We start from the raw sequence: 26,484 nt of genomic DNA on the forward strand, positions 1-26,484 counted from the left end.
TAATTGGAGCCCTCGGAGCAATACCCAGGGGGCTACCCCGCTATTTAGAAATTCTAAATTTGCCGGACTTGAACATTTTGACTCTACAAAAAACCACCTTACTCGGAACAGCTTACATCCTCCGACGATACCTTAACAGTTCCTAGGTCCTTGGTTAGGACTCGAGCTGCTGAGCTATTAACCAGCCTCAAAGGCTGTGAATCTCACTACAGATTAACTAATAATAATAATAATAATAATAATAATAATAATAATAATAATAATAATAATAATAATAATTTTTGACTCTACAAAAAGCCACCTTACTCGGAACAGCTTACATCCTCCGACGATACCTTAACAGTTCCTAGGTCCTCGGTTAGGACTCGAGCTGCTGAGCTATTAACCAGCCTCAAAGGCTGTGAATCTCACTAAAGATTAACCAATAATAATAATTTAAATAATAATGATGATGAAGACGGGACATAAATACAGGTAGTCCTTGCCTTACCACCACTCCTTTAGTGACAGTTTGGAGTTATAACGGGCACTGAAAAAAACCCCCAACTTGGGACCATTTCTCACACTTACGACCGTTGCAGCATCCCCATGGTCACACCATCAGAATTCTTGGCAACTGACTCGTATTTATGACGGTTGCAGTATCCCGCGGGTCACGCGATCCCCAAGCAAAGTCAGATTCGCTTGAGAACCGTGTTTTACTAAGGACTGCAGTGATTTCACTTAACAGCCGTGGAAAGAAAGGTTGCAGAATGGGGCAAAACTCACTTAGCGACCCTCTTACTTAGCAGTGAAAACCGTGGGCTCAATTGTGGGTCGTAAGCCGAGGACTACCTGTAAATCTGTAAATCGGGGCATCCCAAGAAGCGGCCAGGCAAAGGGAGCAGAGCCACCCACCCACCCACCCACAGACACAAGGTCCTTCGGGACGGGGGCCGATTGGGGAAGCAATGAACGTAGCCAACAGTCAGGTGATTTTTTTCGTCTTTTTCTTTTTTTAAAAAAAGGAAAAATTTCTTTTAATGATTTGAATAAACAAGACAGGTAAGCAGCAGACGGAGGATGTCGTCGCTTCTCCTTCAGCCGTCCTATTTGTAAGAATTCGCTTTGTGTTTCGGCAGGAAGGAGAAGTTGGCAGGGACGCGGCCCAGCAGCATCTCGCTGGAAAAAAAGAAAAAAGAAAAAAAGAAGAAGAAACTTGAATTATTGAGGATGTGAGGAATTCAAAAGGTAAGGCGAGGCGAGGGGCGGTTCGAGCTCCCTCGTACCTGATCTTAATCCAGTCGTCCACGTTTTGGCTAGCCATCAAGGTCTCCAAGTAGTCTCGGCCCAGGTAGTAAGGGGGCCTTTCGTTGATTCGCTGCGGCAGGCGCTCCAGCAAGCCCACGGGGATGTACCTGAGCAAGAGGAAAATAAAAACAGCCGGAAATGAGAGGTCTAGGGAGATTCTCAGCCACCGGGGTCACCGTTGTCCCAAAGGTGATTTTTCAAGAGGCAACTGGACTTTCTGGGTGTTTCCTTCATGTTTTGGCTTCTCATCCAAGAAGCTTCTTCAGCTCTGGCTGGATGGTGGGGAACGGAAGTCTGTAGACATTCATGGGTCATGGTTGTCCCAAAGGTGCTTTTCCCCACCATCCAGTCAGAGCTAAAGAAGCTTCTTGGACGAGAAGCGAAACGTCTTCAAACAAAAAAACAAACAAACAAACAAGGAAGTCCAGCTGCCTCCTGAAAAAGCACCTTTGGGGAATGGAAGGATTTATACCCCTTGCAGACAGCTGGTCATTTGCTTCCTTTGAGAGAGTCACTGAGGCCACCTGGAGGTTTACCTGTGTCCTCGGGAACTGCTGAAAGGATTGTGTTGTGGAGTTGTGCTTTCCGCAGGATGTTCAGCAGTTCCAAGGAGGCTCCACCCCCATTTGCACCACTCAGGTGACCCTGAGGACACAGACAAACCCCCAAGTGGCCTCAACGACTCTCTAAAAAGGATGCAAATGACCAGCTTTGTCTGCAAGGAGTAGAAATCGTGGTCGTTTGCAACCTTTAAGGGAGTCGTTGAGGCCACCTGGAGGTTTATCTGTGTCCTCAGGGTTACCTGAGTGGTGCAAATCGGGGTGGAGCCTCCTTGGCACAGCTGACGACATCATCTATCTCCGGTCTACAACACGGTCCGTGTTCAGCAGTTCCAAAGTGACCTCAAGGACACAGGTAAAGTGGCCTCAATGACCTTCTAAAAAGGATGCAAATGTCTGCACCATCCAAAGGCACCAGAAAAAGTTGAGTTATGACTGATTTTCGCACTTATAGCATTCCCCTTAGTCAGGTGATCCAAATTCAGGGCCTTGGCAACTGGTTCATATTCACGACGGTCGCCGTGTCCCGGGGTCACATGATCCCCTTTTGCAACCTTCTGAGAAGAAGCCACGGGGAAGCCAGGTTCACTTTGCAACCGTGTGACAGCTGCAGTGATTCATTTAACAACCATGGCAAAAAAGATTGTAAAATGGGGCAAAACTCACTTAACAACTGTCTTGCTTAGCAACAGAACCTTCGGGCTTGGTTGTGGTCGTAAATCCAGGACTACCGGCAATATGCCCCATCAGTAGCTCTCTTGCTGTGTTCTCGCCAGCCAGCGTTCAGCCTCTGATGTCAGAAAATTCTCATCCCTACTACCTACTGTATTTTTCGGAGTATAAGACGCAACTACCTTTTTTGGTGAGGAAAAGAAGAAAAAGAAATCTCCCTCTGCCTCTGAGCAATTTTGCCTCATTGCAGCAAACAGCAAACAACTTTACTTTCATTTTTGTTTTCAGCATAGCTTGATTAGCCCAAGGCAAAAAAAATCTGCTCCAGCAATTTTCTTCCTTGCAAGCAAGCAGCAGAGCCCTGCGCAAAACAGCTGAGAGCAAATCAGCTGAGAGTCGGGAGGCCGATCCAATCAACTTGTGCTAATTAGGCTGTGCTGAAGCTGAAAGGAGCTGTTTTTTCTTGCTGTTTGCTTGCAAAGAGGTAACTGCTGGGAGGCAGAGGCCAAAAGGTGGGGGCCAGCGGATGGGCGGGGCTACATTCGGTGTATAAGACGCACCTAAATTTTCACCCCCTTTTAGGGGGGAAAAAGGTGCGTCTTATACTCCGAAAAATACGGTAAATGTTTATGGAGATTCCCAGCCATTTGGGTCCTGGTTGTCCCAAAGGTGCTTTTTCAAGAGGCAAGTGGACTTTCTGGGTTTTTTTCTTTTGAAGAAGTTTCGCTTCTCATCCGAGAAGTTTCTTCAGCTCTGACAGGATGGTGGGGAAGGGAAGGACTGATACTCCTTGCAGACAGCTGGTCATTTGCATCCTTTTTAGAGAGTCGCTGAGGCCACCTGGAGGTTTGTCTGTGTCCTCAGGGTCACCTGAGTGGTGCAAATGGCACCACTGAGTGGAGCCTTCTTACAGTCCTTTCAGCAGTTCCAAGAAGGCTCCGCATCCATTTGCACCACTCAGGTGACCCTGAGGACACAGACAAACCTCCAGGTGGCCTCAAAGACTCCCTAAAAAGGATGCAAATGACCAGCTGTCTGCAAGGGGTATAAATCCTTCCCTTCCCCACCATCCTGTCAGAGCTGAAGAAGCTTCTCGGATGAGAAGCAAAACATCTTCAAAGGAAACAGAAAAGCCAGGAAGTCCACTTGCCTCTTGAAAAAGCACCTTTTGAGTCCCTCCCAGCTAATTCCTGCCCACCATGACCATCCGGCCGAAGGTACAGGAGTGCTCACCCACCTGCAGAGGAAGGAAAGCCACTCCAGCAAGAACTTCCTGGTCTTCTCCACGCCTTGGGTGTCCGAGCCCCAGTGTTCCAGGCCGTAGTTGGTGTAGTCCTGGAGGATGTCCAGCCTCTCCCTGGAAGAGATGTCCCAGTGCCGCTGTTCTTTGATCTCGGTGAAGATCCAAGGTTTGATGAGGGCTCCCCTGTGACCAAGAACAACAGTCGTGACAGCATTCAAAATCTGTGGAGCGCGTCAAAAATGGGAGAGGGTTGAGGTGGTGGTGGGGGGGGGGGCTTCCGTTCCTGGAATAGAGAATTCTTCGTTGGCCAAGTGTGAATGGACACACAAGGAATTTGTCTCCTTTATTGGCCAAGTGTGATTGGACACACAAGGAATTTGTCTTCTGCACAAGGTGCAGAAGCTCGAAGGATGAATTATTTTAAATTTTTTTAAAAACGTTTTTATTTTTTGTGTGTATTTGTTGTTTTTAACAGTCGCTTGGTCGATGGTCGTTGTGAGCCGCCCTGAGTCCTTGGAGATAGGGCGGCATACAAATTTTATAAATAAATAAATAAATAAATAAAACAAATCACGATGGTAAAATACAGTCGTCATAAATCATAAGATACAACACTCGGGGATAGTTCTAGGATACTAAATAAGCAGTTATTTAGTGGGATGCTAAATAAAACAATATAAATCACAAGATACAAGCAATAAAGTTATAGTCATAAGATGATAAGGCTGTAGGGAGTAGGAAAGATGAGAAGGGCAATAAGTAATGCAGCCCCATTAAATGGTTTGACATCCCAGAGCATAGACAGTGTTGAGGGAATTATTTCTTTAGCAGAGTGATGGCGTTCGGGAAAAAACTGTCCTTGTGTCTAGTTGTTCTGGTGTACAGTGCTCTATAGCGTCGTTTCGAGGGTAGGAGTTGAAAGAGTTTATGTCCAGGATGCGAGGGGTCTGTAGATATTTTCACAGCCCTCTTTTTGACTCGTGCAGTATACAGGTCCTCCATGGAAGGCAGGTTGGTAGCCATTGTTTTTTCAGCAGTTCTAATTATCTTCTGAAGTCTCTGTCTGTCTTGTTGGGCTGCAGAACCAAACCAGACAGATACGGAGGTGCAGATGACAGACTCAATAATTCCTCTGTAGAACTGGATCAGCAGCTCCTTGGGCAGTTTGAGCTTTCTGAGTTGGCGCAGAAAGAACATTCTTTGTTGTGCTTTTTTGATGACGTTTTTGATGTTAGCTGTCCCATTTTAGATCTTGCGATATGGTAGAACCTAGAAAGTTGAAGGACTCTACTGTTGATACTGTGCTGTCTAGTATTGTAAGAGGTGGTAGGACAGGAGGGCTCCTAATTCTAAATTTCCACAAAGAGATTCCTTACTCCACAAAGAGCAGGGGGTTGGACTAGACGACCTCTAAGGTCCCTTCCAACTCTGTTATTCTAGGAGGAACTCGGTTGTGAGCTGGTACAGTTTCTACAAGGGCTACAGGGAGCTGCCTTTCCCAGCCCCGCAGGACGGATATACGTGACGGAGGAGATGAGCTTGCGATCTTCTGGATGGAAGCAAGGGAACCCGTTCTGAATTCTCCCATTAAGCAATGGAAGTTTTTTATTTTTATTTTTATATTAGAGGCTGGAAGAAGAGAAACCATTTACCGTGCAATCATGACCCCTGAAACTCCGCTCTGCATGGCTTGGTTAGCATCTTCGAAAGAAAAAATATCGCCGTTTCCTGCGCCACAAGAAAAATAAATAAATAAATAAATAAATATGAATCCGAAAAGTTAAAGGAAAAATAAATAAATGAAGAGATGTTATGACGGTTGCAGTGTCGCCGGGGGGGGGGGTGTCGTGTGACCCCTTTTGTGACCTTCTGACAAACGAAGTTAAGGGGAAGCCAGATCCCCTGAACAATTGTGTTGCTAACTTCACCGCAGTGATTCACTTAACAATGGTGTGTGGCAAGAAAGGTCGTAAAGGCACTTGTTCCCAATCCTCCTTTCTGTGCGAAGAGAGATGTACAGGTAAGGTAGTGCTCGACTTACGACCACGGTAGAGCCCAAAATGTCTGTTGCTAAGCGAGACAGTTGTTAGCTTTTAATTTGTGGGCCAAATTTTGTATATTTGATTTTAATGGTTTTTAAATTTTGTAAATTACATGTGTTTTAATATGGCTGTACACCGCCCTGAGTCCTTCAGGAGAAGGGCGGTATAGAAATCTAATAAAAGTGAAAGTGAAGTTAAGTGAATTATGACCCATTTTATGAACTTTCTTGTCACAGTTGTGAAGGGAACCAACTGCCGTCGTTAAATTAGTTAACACTTAAGTTTGTTAAGGGAATCTTGTTTCCCCCATGGACTTTACTAGTCAGAAGGTCACAAAAGGAGAAGCGTGTGACCCTGGGATGCTGCAACCGTCATAAATGTGAGTCAGTTGCCAAGCGTCTGAATCTTCACCATATGACCATGGGGATGCGGTAACATGGGGTTGCGAAAAGTCCATTTTTAGTGCTGCTGTAACTTTAAAAGGCCACCAAATGTACTGTTGTAAGTTGAATTATATATATGTGTGTGTGTGTGTGTGTGTGTATATATATAAATATATGGATGTGTGTAACATTTATTCATTTACTTATGTTTTCATTTTAATGTTGTAAGCCGCCCAGAGTCACCTTGTGGCATGATGGACAGCAAACAAATAGGATAGATAGATGATTGATAGATAAGGAGAGAAAGCGAGGTACATTAGATAGATACATAGATGATAGATAGATGAGATAGATATGGATGGATGGATGGACGGACAGACAGACAGACAGAAGAGTCTAATTCAAGGGAAGCAAGCAAAGCCATGCTAAAAACGATGCCTGTTGAAGTATCCTGCAAGGGCTGACCCAAAAGGACTAGGAAATGCCGGAACTGGCCGCCCGCCACTTACCGAAGAGGGGCATGGGGCTGGCCACCTGGACACACTCCGCTATGTAGGCCCAGTCTGCCATCTTTGTGTACCTCTGCTCTCTCGATCGGCCGTGGAGCTAACGAGGGGCAGAAAAAGGCGCAGTTGGCATGGATGAAGCAAACACGGCAAGGCCTGGATGCCTTCACGCCTGCTCGGCTGGGGAATTCTGGGAGCTTGTAGACCCCCCTGCTCTAAATAAAAGCAGCACAGCAGGTTCCACTTCTCTCTCTCTCTCTCTCCCCCTCCCTCTCTCTCTCTCTTTCTCCAAACCTTTGCTAGAGAAACTCCCAGGAAGAGGAAGGACGGGACAGGAATGCTACCCCCCTCTTCCCCTCTGAGCCGCCCCCCCCCTCCCCCCCCCCCCCCGACGCGGGACAGCCAAAGAAGAATTAGCACTCAGATTTGCCAAGGCGAGTAACCAGGCCTCCATCCCAACCGGAGCAAGGAAAGCAGAGCATCCTATACCGTGACCAACGAGGCTCCCCATTCTCGGAGGTTGGGGATCAGTTTATGAGCCAGGTTCGTCTTCTCTTGCACGCCTGTCCTGATCTTAACCGTCAGGGGAACATCCAGGACCTGAGAGAGAAAAGAGAAGAGGAAAAAAATCGAGCCGGTGTGCTGTCCCACTCACACGCAACCATGGGTTACTGCGTTTATTAATATTCCCCAGCCACTCCTTCACTCACATACAGCACACACACATGTAAGGGTGGGTTACTGGGTTTGTTTTAATATTCCCCTGCAACTCCCTTTGCTGAAAACCCAGAACTGTCCCAATGAAGATAGGAGCCAGCCGTGTGCAGCAGCTGCCAAAAAAGCCAACACAGTTCTGGGCTGCATCAACAGAGGGAGAGAATTAAGAATGATAGAATCAAGATCCCGGGAAGGGTTAATACCACTTTATAATGCCTTGGTAAGGCCACACTTGGAATCCTGCATTCAGTTTTGGTTGCCACGATGTAAAAAAAGATGTTGAGACTCTAGAAACAGTGCAGAGAAGAGCAACAAAGATGATTAGGGGATGATTGGAAGCTAAAACATAGGAAGAACGGTTGCAGGAACTGGGTATGTCTAGTTTAATGAAGAGAAGGACTTGGGGAGACATGATAGCAGTCTTCCAATATCTCAGGGGCTGCCCCAAAGAAGAGGGAGTCAAGCTATTCTCCAAAGCACGAGAGGGCAGGACCAGAAGCAATGGGTGGAAACCGATCAAGGAGAGAAGCAACTTAGAACTAAGGAGAAACTTCCTGACAGTTAGAACAATCAATCAGTGGAACAACTTGAAGAGGTTGGACAGCCGTTTGTCGAAGTGGTGTAGGGTTTCCTGCCTAAGCAGGGGGTTGGACTAGAAGACCTCCAAGGTCCCTTCTAACTCTGTTCTTCTATTCTATTCTAAGTCCAGCCAAAAGCAGACCGAGGCTAGTCCAGAGAGCACTGTGCCAGTGAGTCCACAAGGCACTTGAAAGTTTCCCAATCCAGATAAATCCACTGGGCGAAATTAAATCCACAGCTCAAGAGGTTTCACGAGGCAAGCAAAGTCCGGAGTTCACAAGGCACGAACCAAAGCCAAGGCACGGGGCCAATCCAAGGCAAGGCTGGAATCATGACAACCAGAAAACACACAGCTAGGAAATGAACACGTCGTTCCCAGCATCGCTCCCCCCCCCCCTCTCTGCTGTGCTACAGAGTCAGCTTCTGGGGCAGCCCATCGGGAAGGGCGAGGCTGCCTCCTCGCGAGCACTCTGCCTGACCTCCTCTGCTCCTGCCTCTTCTCTGCCCTGCGGGTCCTTCGATCGGGTGCAGAAGGCAGCTCCTCCTCCTCATCATCATCATCGCTGCAGCTGCCTGCTTTCCCCACCTGAAGCCTCAGAGCTGCCTGGCTGCAGTTGTGCTTCAGCCAAATCCCTCTTCAGACCGCTGCTTGGAACCACTGACCAACTCCCCTCCTGACGTGCCCAGGACTGGTTCATCCTCCTCCGAACTGACATCTGAAGAGGCATCTGGGGAAGCGTCTGGAGGAGTCATCACAGCTGGGGCAAGTCTGTTTGGGAATCCCACGCTTGATAGAATTTGCTTTCTTTGAATCTGCTGTTTTTTGAACAAGGCAAGGACCCAGGGATCTGTTCTGTAAAGTCGAAAGAGATCACAAGAAGAGGATAGGACGACTCAAGCTACAGACCCCATCTAGTTAGACCTGGAAAAACACACGAGCTGGAGAGGACAGGGCCTGATCCGTCACACCATCGAGTCCCTGACATATTTTGTGCATGTTTCCTGAAATGCAGCCCAGCAAGATGGGATAGAATAAGAGTTGGAAGGGACCACAGAGGTCTTCTAGACCAACCACCTGCTCAGGAAGAAAACCATCCCAGACAAATGGTTGTCCAACCTCTTCTAAAAAAACTTCCAGTGTTGGAGCATTCACAACTTCTGGAGGCAAGGAGTTCCACTGGTTAATTATTCTCCCTGTCAGGAAAATTCTCCTTCATTCTCGGTTCCTTCTCTCCTTGATTAGTTTCCACCCGTTGCTTCTTGTCCTGCCCTCAGGTGCTTTGGAGAATAGCTTGACTCCCTCTTCTTTGGGGCAGCCCCTGAGATATTGGAAGACTGCTCTCCTGTCTCCCCTAGTCCTTCTCTTCACTAGACTAGACCTACTCAATTCCTGCAACCGTTCTTCATATGTTTTAGCCTCCAGTCCCCTAAATCCTCCTTGTTGCTCTTCTCTGCACTCTTTCCAGAGTATCCGCATCTTTTTTTTCATCATGGCGACCAAAACTGAATGCAATATTCTAAGTGTGGCCTTATTACCAAGGCCTTATAAAGTGGTATTAACACTTCACGTGATCTTGATTCTCTCCCTCTGTTTATGCAGCCCAGAACTGTGTTGGCTTTTTTGGCAGCTGCTGCACACGGCTGGCTCCTATCTAAGTGGTTGTCCACTAGGACTCCAAGGTCCCTCTCACAGTTACTACTATTGAGCAAGGTACCACATATATACTGTCCCTGTGCATTTGGTTTTTCTTGCCTAAATGTAGATCCTTGCTTTTTCCACCGTTGAATTTCATTTTGTTAAGACAGGAGAGTTTCAAGCCATTAGGAAAAGACACACACACACAAAGAGTTTCAAGTGGTTAGGAAAAGCAGACATTGAACGCTGCGTGAATCGGCCGACTTACGGAGTTCATGCCTCGGACGATTTGCTCAAACTTATTGGTTCGGGTCATCAGAGCACATCCGCCACCCTGAGAAGGGAAAGGAAAAGAGGGCGAAGCGTTCAGAGATTGTTTACTTATCTAATAGGCTGCCTGCATTATTTCTTATCAACCATTTAAGGCTTTGAATATAATAAGTATTTCCTCATTTGCCCTCCCCTTCCCCCCGCGTGAGGTGAGTTAGACTGAGAGAGCGAGCGAGTGACTGGCTCAAGGTGAGCCAGGTGTCTTTCATGGCTAGGCTGGGATTACAATTCACCGTCTCCCATATAGGTAGTCCTCGATTTATGACCGCAATGGAGCCCAACATTTCTCTTGCTAAGCCAGAGAGTTGTTAATAACAATAGCACTAAGCACTTAGATTTACATACTGCTTCACAGGGCTTTCCAGCCCTCTCTAAGCACTTTACAGAGTCAGCCTCTTGCCCCCAACAATCTGGGTCCTTATTTAGCGACCTCAGAAGGATGGAAGGCTAAGTCAGCCTTGAGCAGGTCAGGATTGAATTCCTGGCTCTGGGCAAAGTTAGCCTGCAATGCTAACTTTGGGGACCCAGATTGTTGGGGGGCAATATGCTATTTCGTATACTGTCTTTGGTGTAAGCCGCCCAGTCCTCAGAGAGTGGGCGGCATAGAAATATGATTAATAAATAAATAATAAATGCTGCATTTTCCTTCCTTCCTTCCTTCCTTCCTTCCTTCCTTCCTTCCTTCCTTCCTTCCTTCCTTCCTTCCTTCCCACTTAGCTCTTAGACTTATATACCGCTTCAAAGAGCCTTGGTAGTACAGAGGTTTAAGGCACCCTGTTATTAAGCTTATTAAGACCAGCTGCCTGCAATTACTGCAGGGTTCGAATCTCGCCAAGGCTCAAGGTTGACTCAGCCTTCCATCCTTTCTAAGGTAGGTAAATTGAGGACCCGGTTTGTGGGGGCAATAAGCTGACTTTGTATAAATATACAAAAGGATGAAGGCTATTGCTGAGCACATTGTAAGCCGCCCTGAGTCTTCGGAGAAGGGCGGCATATAAATCAAATTAAAAAAAAAAAGTGCATCAAAGCCCCCTCTAAGCAGTTTAGAGTCAGCCTCTTGCCCACAACAATCCGGGTCCTCGTTTTACCGACCTCAGAGGGATGGAAGGCTGAGTCAGCCTTGAGTAGGTCAGGATCGAACTCCTGCAAGTGGGCAGAGTCAGCTTCCCATTCTGCATTCTAACCACTGCGCTCGCTGTTAAGTGATTTTTGCCCCATTTTACAACCTTTCTTGCCACAGTTGTTAAGCGAACCACTGCAATTGTTAGCAACCTGGTTAAGTGACTCTGGCTCCCCCTGTTGACTTTGCTGGTCAGAAGGACCCGTTGACCGGGGGGGGGGGGGGGGGAGACGGACAGGAGAAGCCAATATTATATAAGCCGAGAGCGACCCCCACTTCCTTCCAGCACTGATGATCTTGTTGGGTCATGAAACGTCTGCAGGAATACCACCAAGCTCAGAGAGCAGCAAGGACCCCACAGTTTTAACCCCGAGATACAAATATTTTCCTCTTTTGATGGTAGGGCTCAGTGACTGCTGTCTGCGAGGCAGCCATTTTGGAAATGGGCACACCCCTTTCTCCTTGGCAGCCGTTTTATCATTCCTCTCAAGGCCCGATTTCAAGATACGGAGTTACGGCGGCATATCCGCTGCGGCCTTACGTTACCACCTCAACCTACACAGAAGCACAGGTCCAGAGGCTTCTTTTTGCATACCTCCTCCTTTACCCATTTCCATTCTATTTCCCGAGTGGGTCAAGAGATGGAGAAGCCGACGTTTGAAAGTGGATTAATCCTCTTGGATGTCTACTCCGCTGGGCTGGCTTTCTAAGCCGTCAGCCCATTGGAACAGGAGCTACACTTTATTAGGTAAAGCTAAAGGTTCCCCTCGCACATCTGTGCTAGTCGTTCCCGACTCTAGGGGGCGGTGCTCATCTCCGTTTCAAAGCCGAAGAGCCAGCGCTGTCCGAAGACGTCTCCGTGGTCATGTGGCCGGCATGACTCAACGCCAAAGGCGCACGGAACGCTGTTCCCTTCCCACCAAAGGGGGTCCCTATTTTTCTACTTGCATTTTTTTACGTGCTTTCGAACTGCTAGGTTGGCAGAAGCTGGGACAAGGAACGGGAGCTCACCCCATTACGTGGCGCTAGGGATTCGAACCGCTGACCTGCCGACCTTTCGATCGACAAGCTCAGCGCCTTAGCCACTGAGCCACAGCCAATACAAGGCAGCCGTACACTGGCCCAAAACGACCACTTACCTTGTTATAGACCAGGTCAATTGGGCATCCCACATTGATATCCACAAAATCCACCTCAATGTTTTGGTTCAGGAGCTCGGCGCATTTAGTCATGGTGTCTGGAAAGGCTCCTTCCAGCTGCAAACAGAGGAGACGCCGAAAGTTAGCCAGGCGCAAGGGAGCCCCTAAACCGAATAACCGAGTTGGAAGGCACCTCGGAGGTCTTCTAGTCCTACCCCCTGCTAAAAGCAGGAGACCCTACATTGTTTCAGACCATTCAGAAATTGTCAGTTCCGACAATTTCAGGCGTATCTCGTTCTACACCAGCAATGATTTGCTGTATTTTTCGGAGTACAAGACACATTTTTTTCCCCTCCTTAAAACAGGCCGAAAATTTGGGTGCGTTTTATACTCCAAATGTAATTCTTCCCGCCTGCTGGCCCCCACCCTTCGGCCTCCGCGCGTCCTCTTCCTGGCTGCAGAGATTGCCACCGACAACGGCTGGTGTTTTTGGGCTCTGCACGTCGCATTTTCAGCCTCCAAATGCTCCGTTTGAGAGCCCTTCAAGGCTGCGGGGATCGCCAAAGCACATCGCTGCCCGAAAATGTGATACGCTTGGAGGCTGAAAGCGTGAACGCACGGTGCCCAAAATGGCTACCCAGGGCTGGTTTCTCTTACCCCTTCCTCTGGCGCTCCCTCCGACGATCAGCTGTGCTTTAGAAGCTGTTTTTTAGCCCCAAGCAGCCCCAACCTCAAAACCAGCGAGCGAACTAATGTGCTGAAGCTGACCAGGCTAAGGACGCTAGCCAGGTGAATACCTGGTAGGCAGAATTTTTCCCCCTAGTTTCCTCCCCAAAAACTAAGCTGCATCTTATACTCGAAAAATACGGTACTTAAATTGATCTGAGGCAGCAGCTGGCTTTTTGCCCATTCTGGCTTGAATATAGTGTACATCCGGGGAGAAATTCCTTAGTTCCAGGTTGCGTCTCTCCTTGATGAGTTTCCATCTGTTGCTTCCTGTCCTGCCTTCAGGGGCTTTGGAGAACAGGTGGATACCCCCCCCACCTCTTTGGGGCAGCCCCTCAAATACTGGGAGATGCTATCATTCTCTTTTTCATTAAGCTAAACATACCCAATTCCAGCAACCGTATGTTTTAGCCTCCAGTCCCCTAATCATTCTCTGCACTCTTTCCAGAGTCTCATCATCCTTTTTTGTATTGTGGAACATAATAGACAGAACAGAATAAAATAAAATAACAGAATAACAAGAGTTGGAAGGGACCTTGGAGGTCTTCTACTCCAACCCCGTTCAGGCAGGAGACCCCACACTATTTCACAGAAATGGGTGTCCAATCTCTTAAAAAACATCCTATGTTGGAGCACCCACAACTTCTGGTGGCAAGCTGTTCCACTGATTAATTGCTCTAACTGTCAGGAAATTCCTTAGTTCCAGGTTGCTTCTCTCCTTGATGAGTTTCCATCCGTTGCTTCCTGTCCTGCCTTCAGGGGCTTATGAATTGTGGAGCTGACCAGCAACTGGGAGCCGCAGCAGAGGGATGAAAGAGCCACATGCGGCTCCAGAGCTGCAGGTTGCTGACCCCTGAACTAGACAGATCCAATTCCTGCAATCGTCTCCATGGGAAGCCTCCGTTTCTGCTGGTCTCCCTTTTTCAGGGAGAGGCGTCGTCTGCCAGAAGCAGATAGAGCTTCAACCTGAGCCAATGCTCCCTCGGCCCCCGGGGACCCAATTCCCATTCTGCCCCAGGAAGCTACCTGAACCCCGAAGAGATCCTCGGTCATGTGGCGCTTCAGCAACGCCCATTCGGAAGACTGTCCCTGAAGGAGGTTGGTGCACACCGCCATCTCTCCGCAGGTGACGTCCGCCCCATAGCCTTTGCATATCCGACGGAAGGGAAGGTTGCCGCACTGAAAACGGCAGGGAAGAAGGAGGGAGGGAGGTTAATGCAAGCCAGGATGGATTCGCATCATGGATATCAATAAAGCCGAGAACGTGTTTAGGAAAAGAGACTTGATGGTCTCTCCCGAGAAGAAAAGGGCTCTGTTCTATGAAGATAAGCGGGAGGGAGGGACTTAAATATGGTTTAATTCATTAGGATGGATTAAAAAAAAAAACGATATATGGTTAGAAAACTTTTAAGTTAGTTTTGTATCAGTGGTGAAAATCCAAATTTTGTTACTACTGGTTCTGTGGGCGTGGCTTGGTGGGCATGGCAGGGGAAGGGTACTGCAAAATCCCCATTCCCACCCCACTCTGGGGCCAGTCAGAGGTGGTATTGCCGGTTCTCCGAACTACTCAAAATTTCCACTACTGGTTCTCCAGAACCCGTCAGAACCTGCTGGATTTCACCCCCGTTTTGTATGTATAAAATGAGTAGGTACGTCTACGCAGGTATGCCAGGTTTTTTTTTAAGTGATGCTGAACAATATTTTAAAAGGTGGTAAAATATGGACTAGATTTGAAAGTAGGAGAATGAATGATATATTATTCCCCACAGCAAGGGAAGGTGAGATGGTTAAAATGTTTCTTTTATCCAAAATAAGAGATTGTATTTAATTTTGTCTCTAGTTCGAAATTGCTTCTGGATTTTTGTGTTTGCAGTGGGGGTGGGGGTGGGGCAAAAAAGTGGAACTCTGATTCTGTTTTTATAAATTAACCATCTCAACTTCCCTTGCTGTGGGAAATAATACATCATTCATTCTCCTATTTTCAAATCTAGTCCATACTATTTTACCAACTTTAAAATATTGTTCAGCATTACTTTAAAAAACCCGGCATACCTGCGTATATGTACCTACTCATTTTATACGTACAAAACTAGCTTATTGTTATAGAAATGGCTTGCACACATTGCTGTGTAAAAACAAAAAGTTGTAGTTGTAATGTTACCTTCGACTGTGCCAAAGAGAGTCGGAAGTTGGTGCCTTTTTCCTTTATTTTTGTTGCTTCCATTATACTACACCCCCCTTTCCCCTTCCTCTTCTTACTTTTCCATGTTTTTTCCCCTACGTATTTTGTACTTTGATAAACTAATAAAAAGGTTTTAATTGAGAGGAGAAATGTGGCTTCTGGGGACAAGGGGGGGGGGGGTTGTCCAGGTTTCTGAAGAAGCGTCTCCCTCCACCAATGGGGTCAGGCCACCCTACTCGCCCCATCAGAAGGGGCCTGCTGCAGACTCTGTCGGTCAAGGAATCCCAGCCAGTGGGGGTCCGGAAGAACCTTTTAGGTTATGGCTCCCACCCTCTGGAACTTTGTGCACCCCGAGATCTTCACCCATCCTTTTGGCCTTCCTGAAGGACCCCCATAATTTGGCCTGGGGCCCTGATGGGAGACGAGTCATTCTGGAGGTGGTTAGGGAATGAAATAAAAGACCCCCAACTCTAACCCCCCCCCCCCGCCTGCTCCTGCCCCATCTTAGCTAGTTTTCTGTTAATTAAACAGTTGTATTTATTTGCTTTGATCTTTTATAACATTGGTACTGTTTGACTCACGACCACAACTGAACCCCAAATTTCCATTGCTAAGCGAGACAGCTGTTAAGGGAGTTTTGCCCCATTTTACCGTCTTTCTTGCCACGGCCACTCAGCGAATCCCTGCGGTTGTGAAGTTAGTAACAACTTATCGTGTTGTCCACCTTCCAAGGAGCATCTTCTGTCCGGCCATGGGATCTGGGAGATACGCTTGACCCTCAGATCTGCTTTTTTTCCTCCAGGAGAATGAAATGATTGCTTCTCCAGACGTCTTAAATTATGGACTTTTTAAAAATTTGGGTCAGTCTAAGTAGGCCAATTTCATAATTTTGGGCTCAATTATGATTGTAAGTCAAGGACTATCTGTCCTGCTAAGGATTTGTGAAATTTGGGGGGGGGGGGGGAGGGAGAACACCTTTCTCGCCGAGAAACCCAAGGGAAAAAACCCAAAGAAGCTTCTTGGGTGAGAAGCGAAATGTCTTCAAAGAAAAACACAGAAAGTCCAGTTGCCTCGGTGTGTGTGTGTGTGTGTGTGTGTGTGTGTGTGTGTGAAAGTACTTTTGGGACACTGAGGAAAAAACCCTAAGATTTGGGGGTGGGGGATGCAGAATCCAGTGGGACAGGGAGAAGCAGAGGAGGGATCCATGGATTACTTCAGGAGAGAAGGAAGCATTGTGAAGGGGTGGGGGGAAGATAAATATTTGCTCCATCCCATTCTGGAAGTAGGTAGGCCAGCTCAGCTGTTCTCCTGCTTCATCCGTCTATGGAGATTCTCAGCCATCCAGGTCCCTGGTTGTCCCAAAGGTGCCTTGTTCATTTGCATCCTTTCAGAGAGTCGTTGAGGCCACTTGGAGGTTCACCTGTGTCCTCAGGGTCACCTTGGAACTGCTGAACGGATCGTGTTGTAGACCGGAGATAGATGATGTCATCAGCAGTTCCAAGGAGGCTCCACCCCCATTTGCACCACTCAGGTGACCCTGAGGACACAGATAAAACCTCCAAGTAGCCTCAAGGACTCTCTGAAAGGATGCAAATGACCAGTTTTGTCTGCAAGGAGTATAAATCCTTCCCTTCCCCGCCATCCTGTCAGAGCTGAAGAAGCTTCTTGGGCGAGAGGTCTTCAAAGAAAAAAAACAGAAAGTCCAGGTTGTTTCTTGAAAAAGCTCTTCTGGGATTCCTGCTTCACCCTTTCTCCTGGCTTCCCCATAAGCATGTTGACCTGAGCTCACATCCTCAGCTGTCTAGCGTTTGTGTTGGCAAACCTCCACTAGGAGGAGGCCTCCTTACCGTGGTCAGAGGGGCCAAATAGAGCTTGCCATGCAGATCCAACTGGAAGAGAAACACAGGAAGAGAGAAATGTGTGAAGGCTAAGTTGCGCATCGTGGGGAATCTGCTTCCTACTCAACAAAGCCCAGTTGGCAGAAACTCTGCCATTTGTTACGGTGCAGGGATGTGTGTGGGAGGGGGGTTGTTGAACGATGCAAAACACAGCAGCCCCTGGAGGGTACCCCTCCCAAAAGTCTCTTCTCTGCCTGAAAGGAGATACCAGCCAGAGGAAGGGGTCACAGGTGGAGCGACTTTCTGGCTCCCTTTCTTTTCTTTGTGCAAAATCTAAACTTAATTTGGAAAGAGCGGGAAGACTATTAAAGCTCTCTGTGAGGGAGGTGAGCAGTTTCTAAATTAGATGGAGAATGAGAGAGATGAAACATAAACAGAGATAGATGATAAAAGTTCAATAATAGAGAGATAATAGAGATAAAGCTAGATAGACAATAGATAACAGAGACAGATAGATCATCTTATCTATCATCTAAGTTAGGTAATAGAGATGAAACAGATAGGTAAGTTAAATAATAGATACATTAGACAGACAGATAATAGAGATGAGACATAAAGTGAGATGCTAAAAGCTAAATAGAGAGATAATAGACAAGAGATAAAGCTAGACAGACAATAGGTAACAGAGACAGACAGATCTATCATCTTATCTGTCTAAGAGATAATAGAGATGAGACAGATAAATTAGACCAGAAGTCTTCAAACTTGGCAGCTTTAAGACTTGTGGACTTCAACTCCCAGAATTCTCCAGCCAGCTATGGGAGTTGAAGTCCACAAGTCTTAAAGAAGCCAAGTTTGAAGACCTCTGAGTTAGACAATAGATAGATGAGACAGACAGACAGACAGAGAGAAAAACATAGATGATAGATAAAAGTTAAATAACAGATAATAGAGGTGATAGGGACAGAGAGATAAAGTTGGATAATAAATGATAAGAGACAGGCAGGCAGATAGATCCCTATCATCTTATCTTTTATCTGTCTGTCAACTGTTAGCTAGATAATAGAGAGATCAGACAGATAGAAGACAGATAAGTGAGGCAATAGATGAGGTGATAGACATAGATACAGGCACATAGATAAAACTTAGATGATAGATGATAGATGATAAAGACAGTCAGAAAGATAAGATAGAATAGAATAAACAAGAGATAGTAAATAAATGGATTGGCTAAATAAAATAGTAGATGGACTGACAGATCCCTTGCCCCTTCCTGGGCTGGTTTACCTTGGGTTTCTCAGATGGCCTCAGTTTCACCGTGTCTTCATCCGTCACCACGCCCACTCTTTCCAGAACGGGTTCTGCTGGAGGAATCGGCGTCTTCGCGGTTTCCGAAGCAGATCCTACTCCTTCCGATGGGTTAGAACCGTTCGGTGCCTCCAACCTGGCCGTTTCAGGCTCCTTGGTTCCTTCAGAAGCAGAGCAGTCCGAGACCCCCGTCTCTGCCACCGCAGCCTGGGTGCCAGACCTCCTGGCCGGGTGGGTCTTGCCCAGGGAACGGAGGTACTCGCTGGATCTGGTGAAGGGCATTTTCTTCTTGCGCAGCTGCTGCTGGACGTCCTTGCTGAGGCCGTTTCTTACCGCCAGCCTCCCTTCCCACTGCTTCAGGAGGTCGGCGTTCACCAGGTTCTTGTAGCCCTCTCCCAAGTGAGCTCCGGCGAATCGGCAGGTGGCCCCGTACGTGCACCGGCCGAAGGTCTCGAACAGCAGGCAGCGGCCCCCGAGGTCTGGGGGCTTGGCGGCCATGTACTCCTTAAGGTCGTGCAGGAAGCAGCAGCTGGAGCCGTAGAAGCATTTCTCCAGACGTTCCTTTGGCGAGAGAAAAGACAAGCGATGGGGAAAACTGGCAGAAACTAGGTTTTTTTTTTTCCCCTAAAATTAAAAAATCAAAATCAAAATTTTATAGTCCCAAAGGTGCTTTTTCGGGAGGCAACTGGAGTTTTCTTGTTTCGCTTCTCATCCAAGAAGCTTCTTCAGCTCTGACTGGAGGGTGAGGAATGGAAGGATTTATACTCCTTGCCGACAGCTGGTCATTTGCATTCTTTTTAGAAGGTCGTTGAGGCCACTTGGAAGTTTACCTGCGTCCTCAGAATCACCTGAGTGGTGCTCCTGGTTCCTGTAGTCCTGTGACCCTGAGGACACAGATAAACCTCCAAGTGCTTCAGCGACTCTCTAAAAGGATGCAAATGACCAGCTGTCTGCAAGGACTATAAATCCTTCCGTTCCCCAATATCCTGTCAGAACGGAAGAAGCTTCTCGGATGAGAAGCGAAACGTCTTCAAAGGAAGTCCAGTTGCCTCCTGAAAAAAGCACCTTTGGGACAACCATGTCCTGAATGGCTGAGAATCTCCACAGACTTTTAAAATCTTTTATATTTTACACAGATGATTTTCAATTTGATTCCACCACAACCAAAAGGCCTTTGTCTCACCAACCCCCTTGGTCACCTGTCACCCTTAGCTAATATGTTCTTCTCCATTTTGGACTGATCCCTTGCCAATTGGCTCTTAGGGTCTCCCGACTATTAGTGAAATTCTTTCAGCCTTTTGCTTGCTCGGACCGCAAGCTCCTTCCGAAATCTCTGTGCGCTCTCCAGTTCACAGAACTAGGAGTGACATGATAGCAGTCTTCCAGTATTTGAGGGCTGCCCCAAAAAAAGGGGGTTGATTCTCAAAAGCACCAGAGGGCAGGACAAGAAACAATGGATGGAAACTCACCAAGGAGAGAAGCAACTTAGAACTAAGGAGAAACTTCCTGACAATCATACATACACACCAGTTGCCAAGCGTCTCAATTTTGACCACATGGGGATGCCGCCATGGTTATAAGTGTGAAAAATGGCTATAAGTCATTTTTCAGCTTCTTGTAACTTTGAACAACCAATAAATGAATGGTTGTTAAGTCGAGGAGTATAGAGAATATTTGTGACTGGTCGTTAAGTTTTGGACTACCTCTATGTAGCCATTAAAACCGAACCCTTTGGTCCGTTTTGAAGCCGCCCAAGGAATGTGAATGCTTAAGCCAGAAAGACTGTTTCAAGGCCCAGCAAGTGGACTCGTCCGCAGGCGTGTGCCACGCGTTAAGACAACTTTACCTGAACCACGGAGGGACACAAACGCTGCTTCTCGTAGTGAGTCGGCTTCATGCAATGTCGGTTCTTGTTCTGCCCTCTCAGCCTCTTCCGTCCCGGAGGCTCTGGGGCGCTCTCACTGGCAACGGCAACTTCCGCGGGCTTCTCTTCTCCGGCCCCATCAAGTTCCACCTTCTGCAGCTTGGCAGGAGGCTCCCCTCGCTCGGCGGCCTGAAGGTCGTTCTTGGCTCCATCCGGATCTTTCCTCGGCTTCTCTTCCTTCTCAAGGTGGGCGTGGAAGTCCTCTTTCGTGCAGCGGTATCTCAAGGGAGAAAGGTTGTGTAAGGTCCAATAATAATAATACGTTTAAGCTCATAAATGTCAAACAAGAAACTTAAACAGAGGCTTGAGTAAAATAGCATTTAATCTTGATTAAGCTTCAATGGTTAGCTGTTCCAAACACATACAAGATACATGCAAGTAACAACTACAAACAAGAGAAGGAATGTGAACCCCTTTTATGTTGTTTAGGAAAGTCATAAACCTCCAGTTCTGGCATCTTTGATTTGTGTATCCCCTGGAATTTGGTTTCTGTATCCCCCCCCCCCAAAAAAAACAGGGTAGAACCTCTTAATGAGCATCATTAGTGTTATCTCTTCCTGATCATCCTCTTTGTGTTCACACTTGGCTATTTAGCCCCCTGGAGTGGGGGGAGCTTAAAAGATCAAGGCAGGAGGGGGAGAGATAAGGCTCTGATCCAAAGGTGGAACCTATAGTTTGACAAATGCAAGATACTTCACAACAGACCCCAATAACAATCCAGGAAGTTAGTCAAATGTGGCATGTTTGTGTTATAACTACAAAGCAGAGGTGGGTTTCAGCAGGTTCTGATCAGTTCTGGAGAACTGATAGCGGATTTTTTTTAAAAAAAAAATTATAAACTTTATTAAAACATATATAAAACACATAAGAAAAACAAAAAAAAACCATATAAATACATTATACAATGAATAATTTATAAGTAAATCAGTCTTTTGGAACATTTATTTCGTATTGGTCTTTCAAGTAATACGGTTGTACTTATTCCCCTAAATCTTAACTTAATAATTTCATTTTACCATTTCTCCCTCCCCTCTCTTCTCTTCTCTAAGACTTCTACTTTAGTAATCTATATATCATACATTTAAATTGTATCTTTACTTTTAGAGTTTCTCTCTGTAAGTTTATCTGCCCGTAGGGAATTATTTGTATGCACAATTGTATTTCTATTCTATCTTACTTCTAGTTGTGATTCTTCAGTAGTAACATTATGCCATTGATACCATTTATTCCAAACTTTATAAAATTCTCTCTCTTCCTTTTCCTTTCGCTCTTTTGTTAACCTATCCATTTCAGCACACTGTGTAATTTTATCTATCTATTATTTCTTCTTCCGTTGGGATTTTTTCCAGTTTCCAATTTTTAGCATATATTATCCTCGCTGTCGTTAGGATATGTATTAACAGGTGTTTTATTTCTTTAGGATATGGTTTTGTGAAGATTCCTAAGAGGAAGGTTTCGGGTCTCTTGTATATCTGTAATTTGGTAATTTGATCTAGCCATTTCTTGATGTTGGACCGAAATTTCTTCACCGCCGGGCATGTCCACCATAGATGGTAAAAGGTGCCTTGTGGGTTTTTACATTTCCAGCACACTGAGGTATTTTTCGGATTAATTTTGGCCAATCTTGTAGGCGACATATGCCACCTATAGAACATTTTTAGCTGGTTCTCCTTGTATGCCACCGCCAATGTTGTTTTTGTGTTCAATTGCCAGAGTTCTTCCCATTTCTCCCACTCTATTGAATATTTAAAATTTTGCATCCATTTAATCATCGTGTTTTTAACTATTTCCTCCTCCATCTTATATCGCAGTAAGAATTTGTAAATTTTCCTGATTAGTTTCTCTTCGGAGTCTAATATAATTTTATCTTGTTCCTGCTTCTCTTTACATATTTCAAATGTTTTTATATATTCCTTATGTTTTGATTGAATCTGTGAGAAAGTCCACCAACCGATTTCTCTATTCAAATCTGTTTCCAATTGTTGTTTGGTTTTCAATTTTCCTTGTTGATCAATTAAATCTTTATATCTAATTATATTTTTGGGTTCTGTAAGGTCAGGGTGTTTTAACGCTTCTGAGGGTGAAAGCCAGATCGGGATTTTTGTATACTGTTGTTTTTTAGTTTTTAGCCAAACTGGTAATAAAGCATTCCTAATTGTGTGTCTTTTAAAATAAGTATGTGATTTATACCTTTCGTCCCATAAAAAAGAGTGCCAGCCCGTTTGTAAGTCATGACCTTCAATGGATAATATTCTGCTATTATTCAATTCCATCCAGTCTTTGACCCATACAAGTCCTGCCGCTTGGTGATAAAGTTCCCAATCCGGGAGTGCTGTTCCTCCTCTATCTTTTGAGTCCTGGAGTAGTTTTAATTTTATTCATAAATTTATTCATTTTATTTCCCTGGTAGCGGAAATTTTGAGTAGTTCAGAGAACCGGTAAATATCACCTCTGACCTGCCCCGCCCCCATCTATTCTCTGCCTTCCGAGTCCCAGCTGATCGGGAGGGAATGGGGATTTTGCAATATCCTTCCCCTGGAGTGGGGTGGGAATGGGGATTTTGCAGTATCCTTCCTGTGCCACGCCCACCAAGCCACGCCCACCACGCCATGACCACAGAACTGGTAGTAAAAAATTTTGAATCCTACCACTGGTAGTACCCCACTGCTTACTTCTCTCCATGTTGAGTGCCATAGTGCCAGCTCATCGGGTGGGAATGGAGATTTTACAGTATCCTTCCCCTGCCACACCCACCAAGCCATGCCCACAGAACCGATAGTAAAAAAAATTTGAAATCCAACACTGCTACAAAGGGCTTAATATATGTCAGTGTCACAGGAAACAAATATTTACAGCATGCAGGTATACAAAGACATCATATATCATACATATATACATATATATCTCTTTTCTCTTACTTTTTGTAGGTTTTATGTGTGTTTTTCTTATAGCCAGGTTTTTCCTACGTAGCCAAGATTTTTCTACAGCTATATATATGTATATGTATATGTATATGTATATGTATATGTATATGTAATGTATATATGTATATGTATATGTATATATATATATATATGTATATATATATATATATATATATATATATATATATATATATGTAAAAGGTTAAAATCTCGGGTGTTTTCCCGCGTCATTAAAAGTCTGTTAGTTAAAATGCTTAAAATCCTGGCTAAAATCCCAGCTCAAAATCCTCTAAAATCCTAACAAAACACTTTGTAAGGCTAAAATTCTAACCAACGCTTTAAAATTTCTTTTGGCAACGTTTCGACAAGCTCTCTAACTTGTCATCATCTTTTCAGTTTAGAAGCTTTTAAAGTGTTGATTAGGATTTTAGCCAAAGTTTTAAAAGACCTTACAAAGTGTTTTGTTAGGATTTTAGAGGATTTTGAGCTGGGATTTTAGCCAGGATTTTAAGCATTTTAACTAACAGACTTTTAATGACGCAGGAAAACACCCGAGATTTTAACCTTTTACATACACACACCTGCGAAAACCTGAGAAGAGGAAAGCTTTCCTCGCACAAGCACGAAGCCGAAGACACCAGCCTGAAGATGACGAGAGAGATGTGTATATATATATATATATGTATATGCAAAAAATTAAAATCTCGGGTGTTTTCCCGCGTCATTGTAAATAAGTTGGTTAAAATATTTAAAATCCTGGTTAAAATCCCAGCTCAAAACCCATAGCTTCTAAATGAAACAGAGCCTGAAGATGACAGGGTTGTGAGCCTGTCGAAACGTTGCTTTAAGAAAAACTTTTTTTAAAGTCACTGGTAGGATTTTAGCTGAGGTTTTAAAGGACCTTGCAGAGTGCTCTGTAAGGATTTTTAGAAGATTTTAAGCTGGGATTTTAACCAGGATTTTAAATATTTTAACCAACTTGTTTACAATGACGCGGGAAAACACCCGAGATTTTAATTTTTTGCATATGCACACCGGCAAAAACTTAAGAAGACAAATATATGTTATCTATGTATATATGTTGCAGGAAACAATTAGCAAGTTTCTACTTAATTCTAGTATTTCAGTATAACCCCTCTGTTAATTGGAGGTTTTTTTGGTAAAGAAATGTCTTTTGCCAGTTTATATCCCATCCTGTCACCTGCCCGCCCCCCAAAATCTATTCAACAAGCGGGCAATTCCCAAGGATTTTTTTAAAATTTTATTTCTCTCCTACTCACTGGGCTCCACAACCCTCCTCCTCCCCCCACCCCTCATGGGAAGGGCCCTTAAGAGGTCTTCTAGTCCAACCCGCCCTGCTCATGGGGACAGTTCCACAGGGATTTGGGAAAAAGGGGGAGGGGGATCCCTTGACCCATTTCACACACACACACACACACCAAGGCCTGGAAGGACCCGGCCAAGGGTCGTAACTCCGAGGAACTCACAAGGAGGGCTCCCAGAGCTGCGAAGGAAGCGGGGGGAAAAGGCCCGGGGCAGAGAAAGGCTGAGCCTCCCCGGTCGGAGAGGTAGGCCAAAACCCCGGGGCTCTCGTACTCACTGGGCTCGGATGGGAGCCACTCCGGCCGCCTCCATGGCTGGCTTGACTTCCCCGACCTACCCGGAAGCGCTGCAGCTCCTGGTAGGGAGCCTAGAGCGCCCCCGGATACATCAGGGCGCCGTTCTAGGAATTGGCCTCCGCGGATAACGGTGGCCGCGGGCGGGGCTTCCGAGGCTGGAAAAGCGCGGGAAGGCGCTTCCCCTCCCCTCCCCCCATCCCCAGTGCGGGAAAAACACACGTTCCTTCTGCAGCTAAATTTAATTCATTTAATTAATGTCTAATTAGCCACGGTAGAAGAAAAGGGAGTCAATATTTTCTCCGTAGAAAGAAATATCTCCCTCGGCTTCGTCCCCTCAGCTCCCGCCGCCCGCCCTTCACGCCGGGATTGATTCCCTTTTCAGCCAATGAGGGGGAAAAAGAGCCGCCGGATGTGCGGCGACGAGGGCGGGACTCCGGCCGGAAGTCAGCCAAAAAAAAAAAAGGCGCCAACTCTGAGGTAAACGGTTGTTCGCTCGCTCGCGATGCCTCGAAAGGCGTTCTGCTAATCCTGTAGTCAGAAACATGAGGACTGGAGTCTTGACTCGCATTTAAAGACCGCAGCGGAGTCAGCGTGGAGGAAGAACCCGTTTTACCGAAGGGGCGACCAAAGCAAGCAGGGATGCCCAATAAAACAGCCTTTTGGATCAGCGATTTTCTTTCTTTTTTCTTCGACCAGCCTGGGCAGCTTGAAGATGGGTGGACTCCCACTCCCAGAATTCCCTAGTAGCCGGGGAAAGTAGGGGTCCACCCATCTTAAAGAGGCCTAGACTGAAAAAGACTGCTTTGGAGAGATGTATATGTCCCCCGCACCACTTTTGGTTCTGCTGGGGAGGGGGTCTTGCTCTCCCCTCTGTCTCTGGGGGGACCCAGAGGGTCTTAGCAAGGCTCTTCCTGCAACGTCTGTGTGTGTATTTGCGTTTGTTTACAGAAGAAAGGCTTCTTGTGTCAGTGGAGACAGACCCTCCGAACTACGGCATTGTTATCAACTGAGAGCTCCAATTAACTGTCCGGTGCCGTCGGCCAGACAGTGTCGGCTGGCGACCCCCAGGGAGAGGGCTTTCTCTGTAGGCGCACCCACCCTTTGGAATCAACTCCCTCTGGAGCTCTGGGTGGCCCCCGACCTTCGCTCCTTCCACCGTGGGCTGAAAATGTGGCTATTTCATCTAGCCGCCCTAGACTGATGGGGTTTTTTTAATAGAACTTAATGGGGTTTTATTGGATTTTTGTCAATTTTATCATGGACTTTGTTTTTAACGGTTTGCTTGTTTTTATTGTTGTGAGCCGTCCTGAGTCCTGTGGAGATAGGGCGGCATATAAGTCCAATAAAATAAATAAATAACCAGTGGAACAGCTTGCCACTAGACATTGTGGCCAGTCTAGAGAAAAGAGGAATTAGGGGAGACATGACAGCAGTCCTCCAGTATTTGAGAGGCTGCCCCAAAGAAGAGGGAGTCAGCTTTTTCTCCAAAGCACCAGAAGGCAGGAGAAGAAGCAATGGACAGAAACTAATCAAACAGAAGCAACCTGGAATTAAGGAGAAACTTCCTGACAGTGAGGACAATTAATTAGTGGAGCAGCTTGCCACCAGAAGTTGTGGCCTGTAGAGAAAAGAATTAGGGGTGATATGACAGCAGTCTTCCAGTATTTGAGAGGCTGCCCCAAAGAAGAGGGAGTCAACTTATTCTCCAAAGCACCAGAAGGCAGGACAAGAAACATGGGTGGAAAC

General features: G+C 46.1%; 1 protein-coding gene across 2 annotated transcripts; it reads right to left on the bottom strand.

Moving 5' to 3' along the window:
• Positions 1 to 972: 972 nt before the first annotated feature.
• Positions 973 to 24,783, bottom strand: DUS3L (dihydrouridine synthase 3 like). Of its 2 annotated transcripts, none has more exons than XM_070944737.1 (13): positions 24,720 to 24,783; positions 20,118 to 20,415; positions 18,251 to 18,832; positions 16,973 to 17,014; positions 13,970 to 14,122; positions 12,218 to 12,334; positions 9,897 to 9,962; positions 7,186 to 7,296; positions 6,700 to 6,796; positions 5,418 to 5,493; positions 3,760 to 3,948; positions 1,269 to 1,397; positions 973 to 1,161 (listed from the first exon to the last, which is right to left on the bottom strand). In XM_070944737.1, the coding sequence occupies exons 1-13, from the start codon at positions 24,752 to 24,754 to the stop codon at positions 1,089 to 1,091; spliced, it is 1,968 nt and encodes a 655-aa protein (XP_070800838.1). In that variant the 5' UTR covers positions 24,755 to 24,783; the 3' UTR covers positions 973 to 1,088. The 2 variants fall into 2 exon arrangements, 1 of the variants encoding a protein (XP_070800838.1); XR_011600468.1 differs by lacking the exon at positions 973 to 1,161 and adding an exon at positions 2,517 to 2,704 and having other exon boundaries at positions 1,309 to 1,397.
• Between the last annotated feature and the right edge of the window lie 1,701 nt (positions 24,784 to 26,484).

This window comes from Pituophis catenifer, unplaced genomic scaffold, assembly GCF_029215685.1.
Source record: "Pituophis catenifer annectens isolate HBS135680 unplaced genomic scaffold, rPitCat1.0.hap2 SCAF_1, whole genome shotgun sequence".
NCBI classification, from domain to species: domain Eukaryota; kingdom Metazoa; phylum Chordata; class Lepidosauria; order Squamata; family Colubridae; genus Pituophis; species Pituophis catenifer.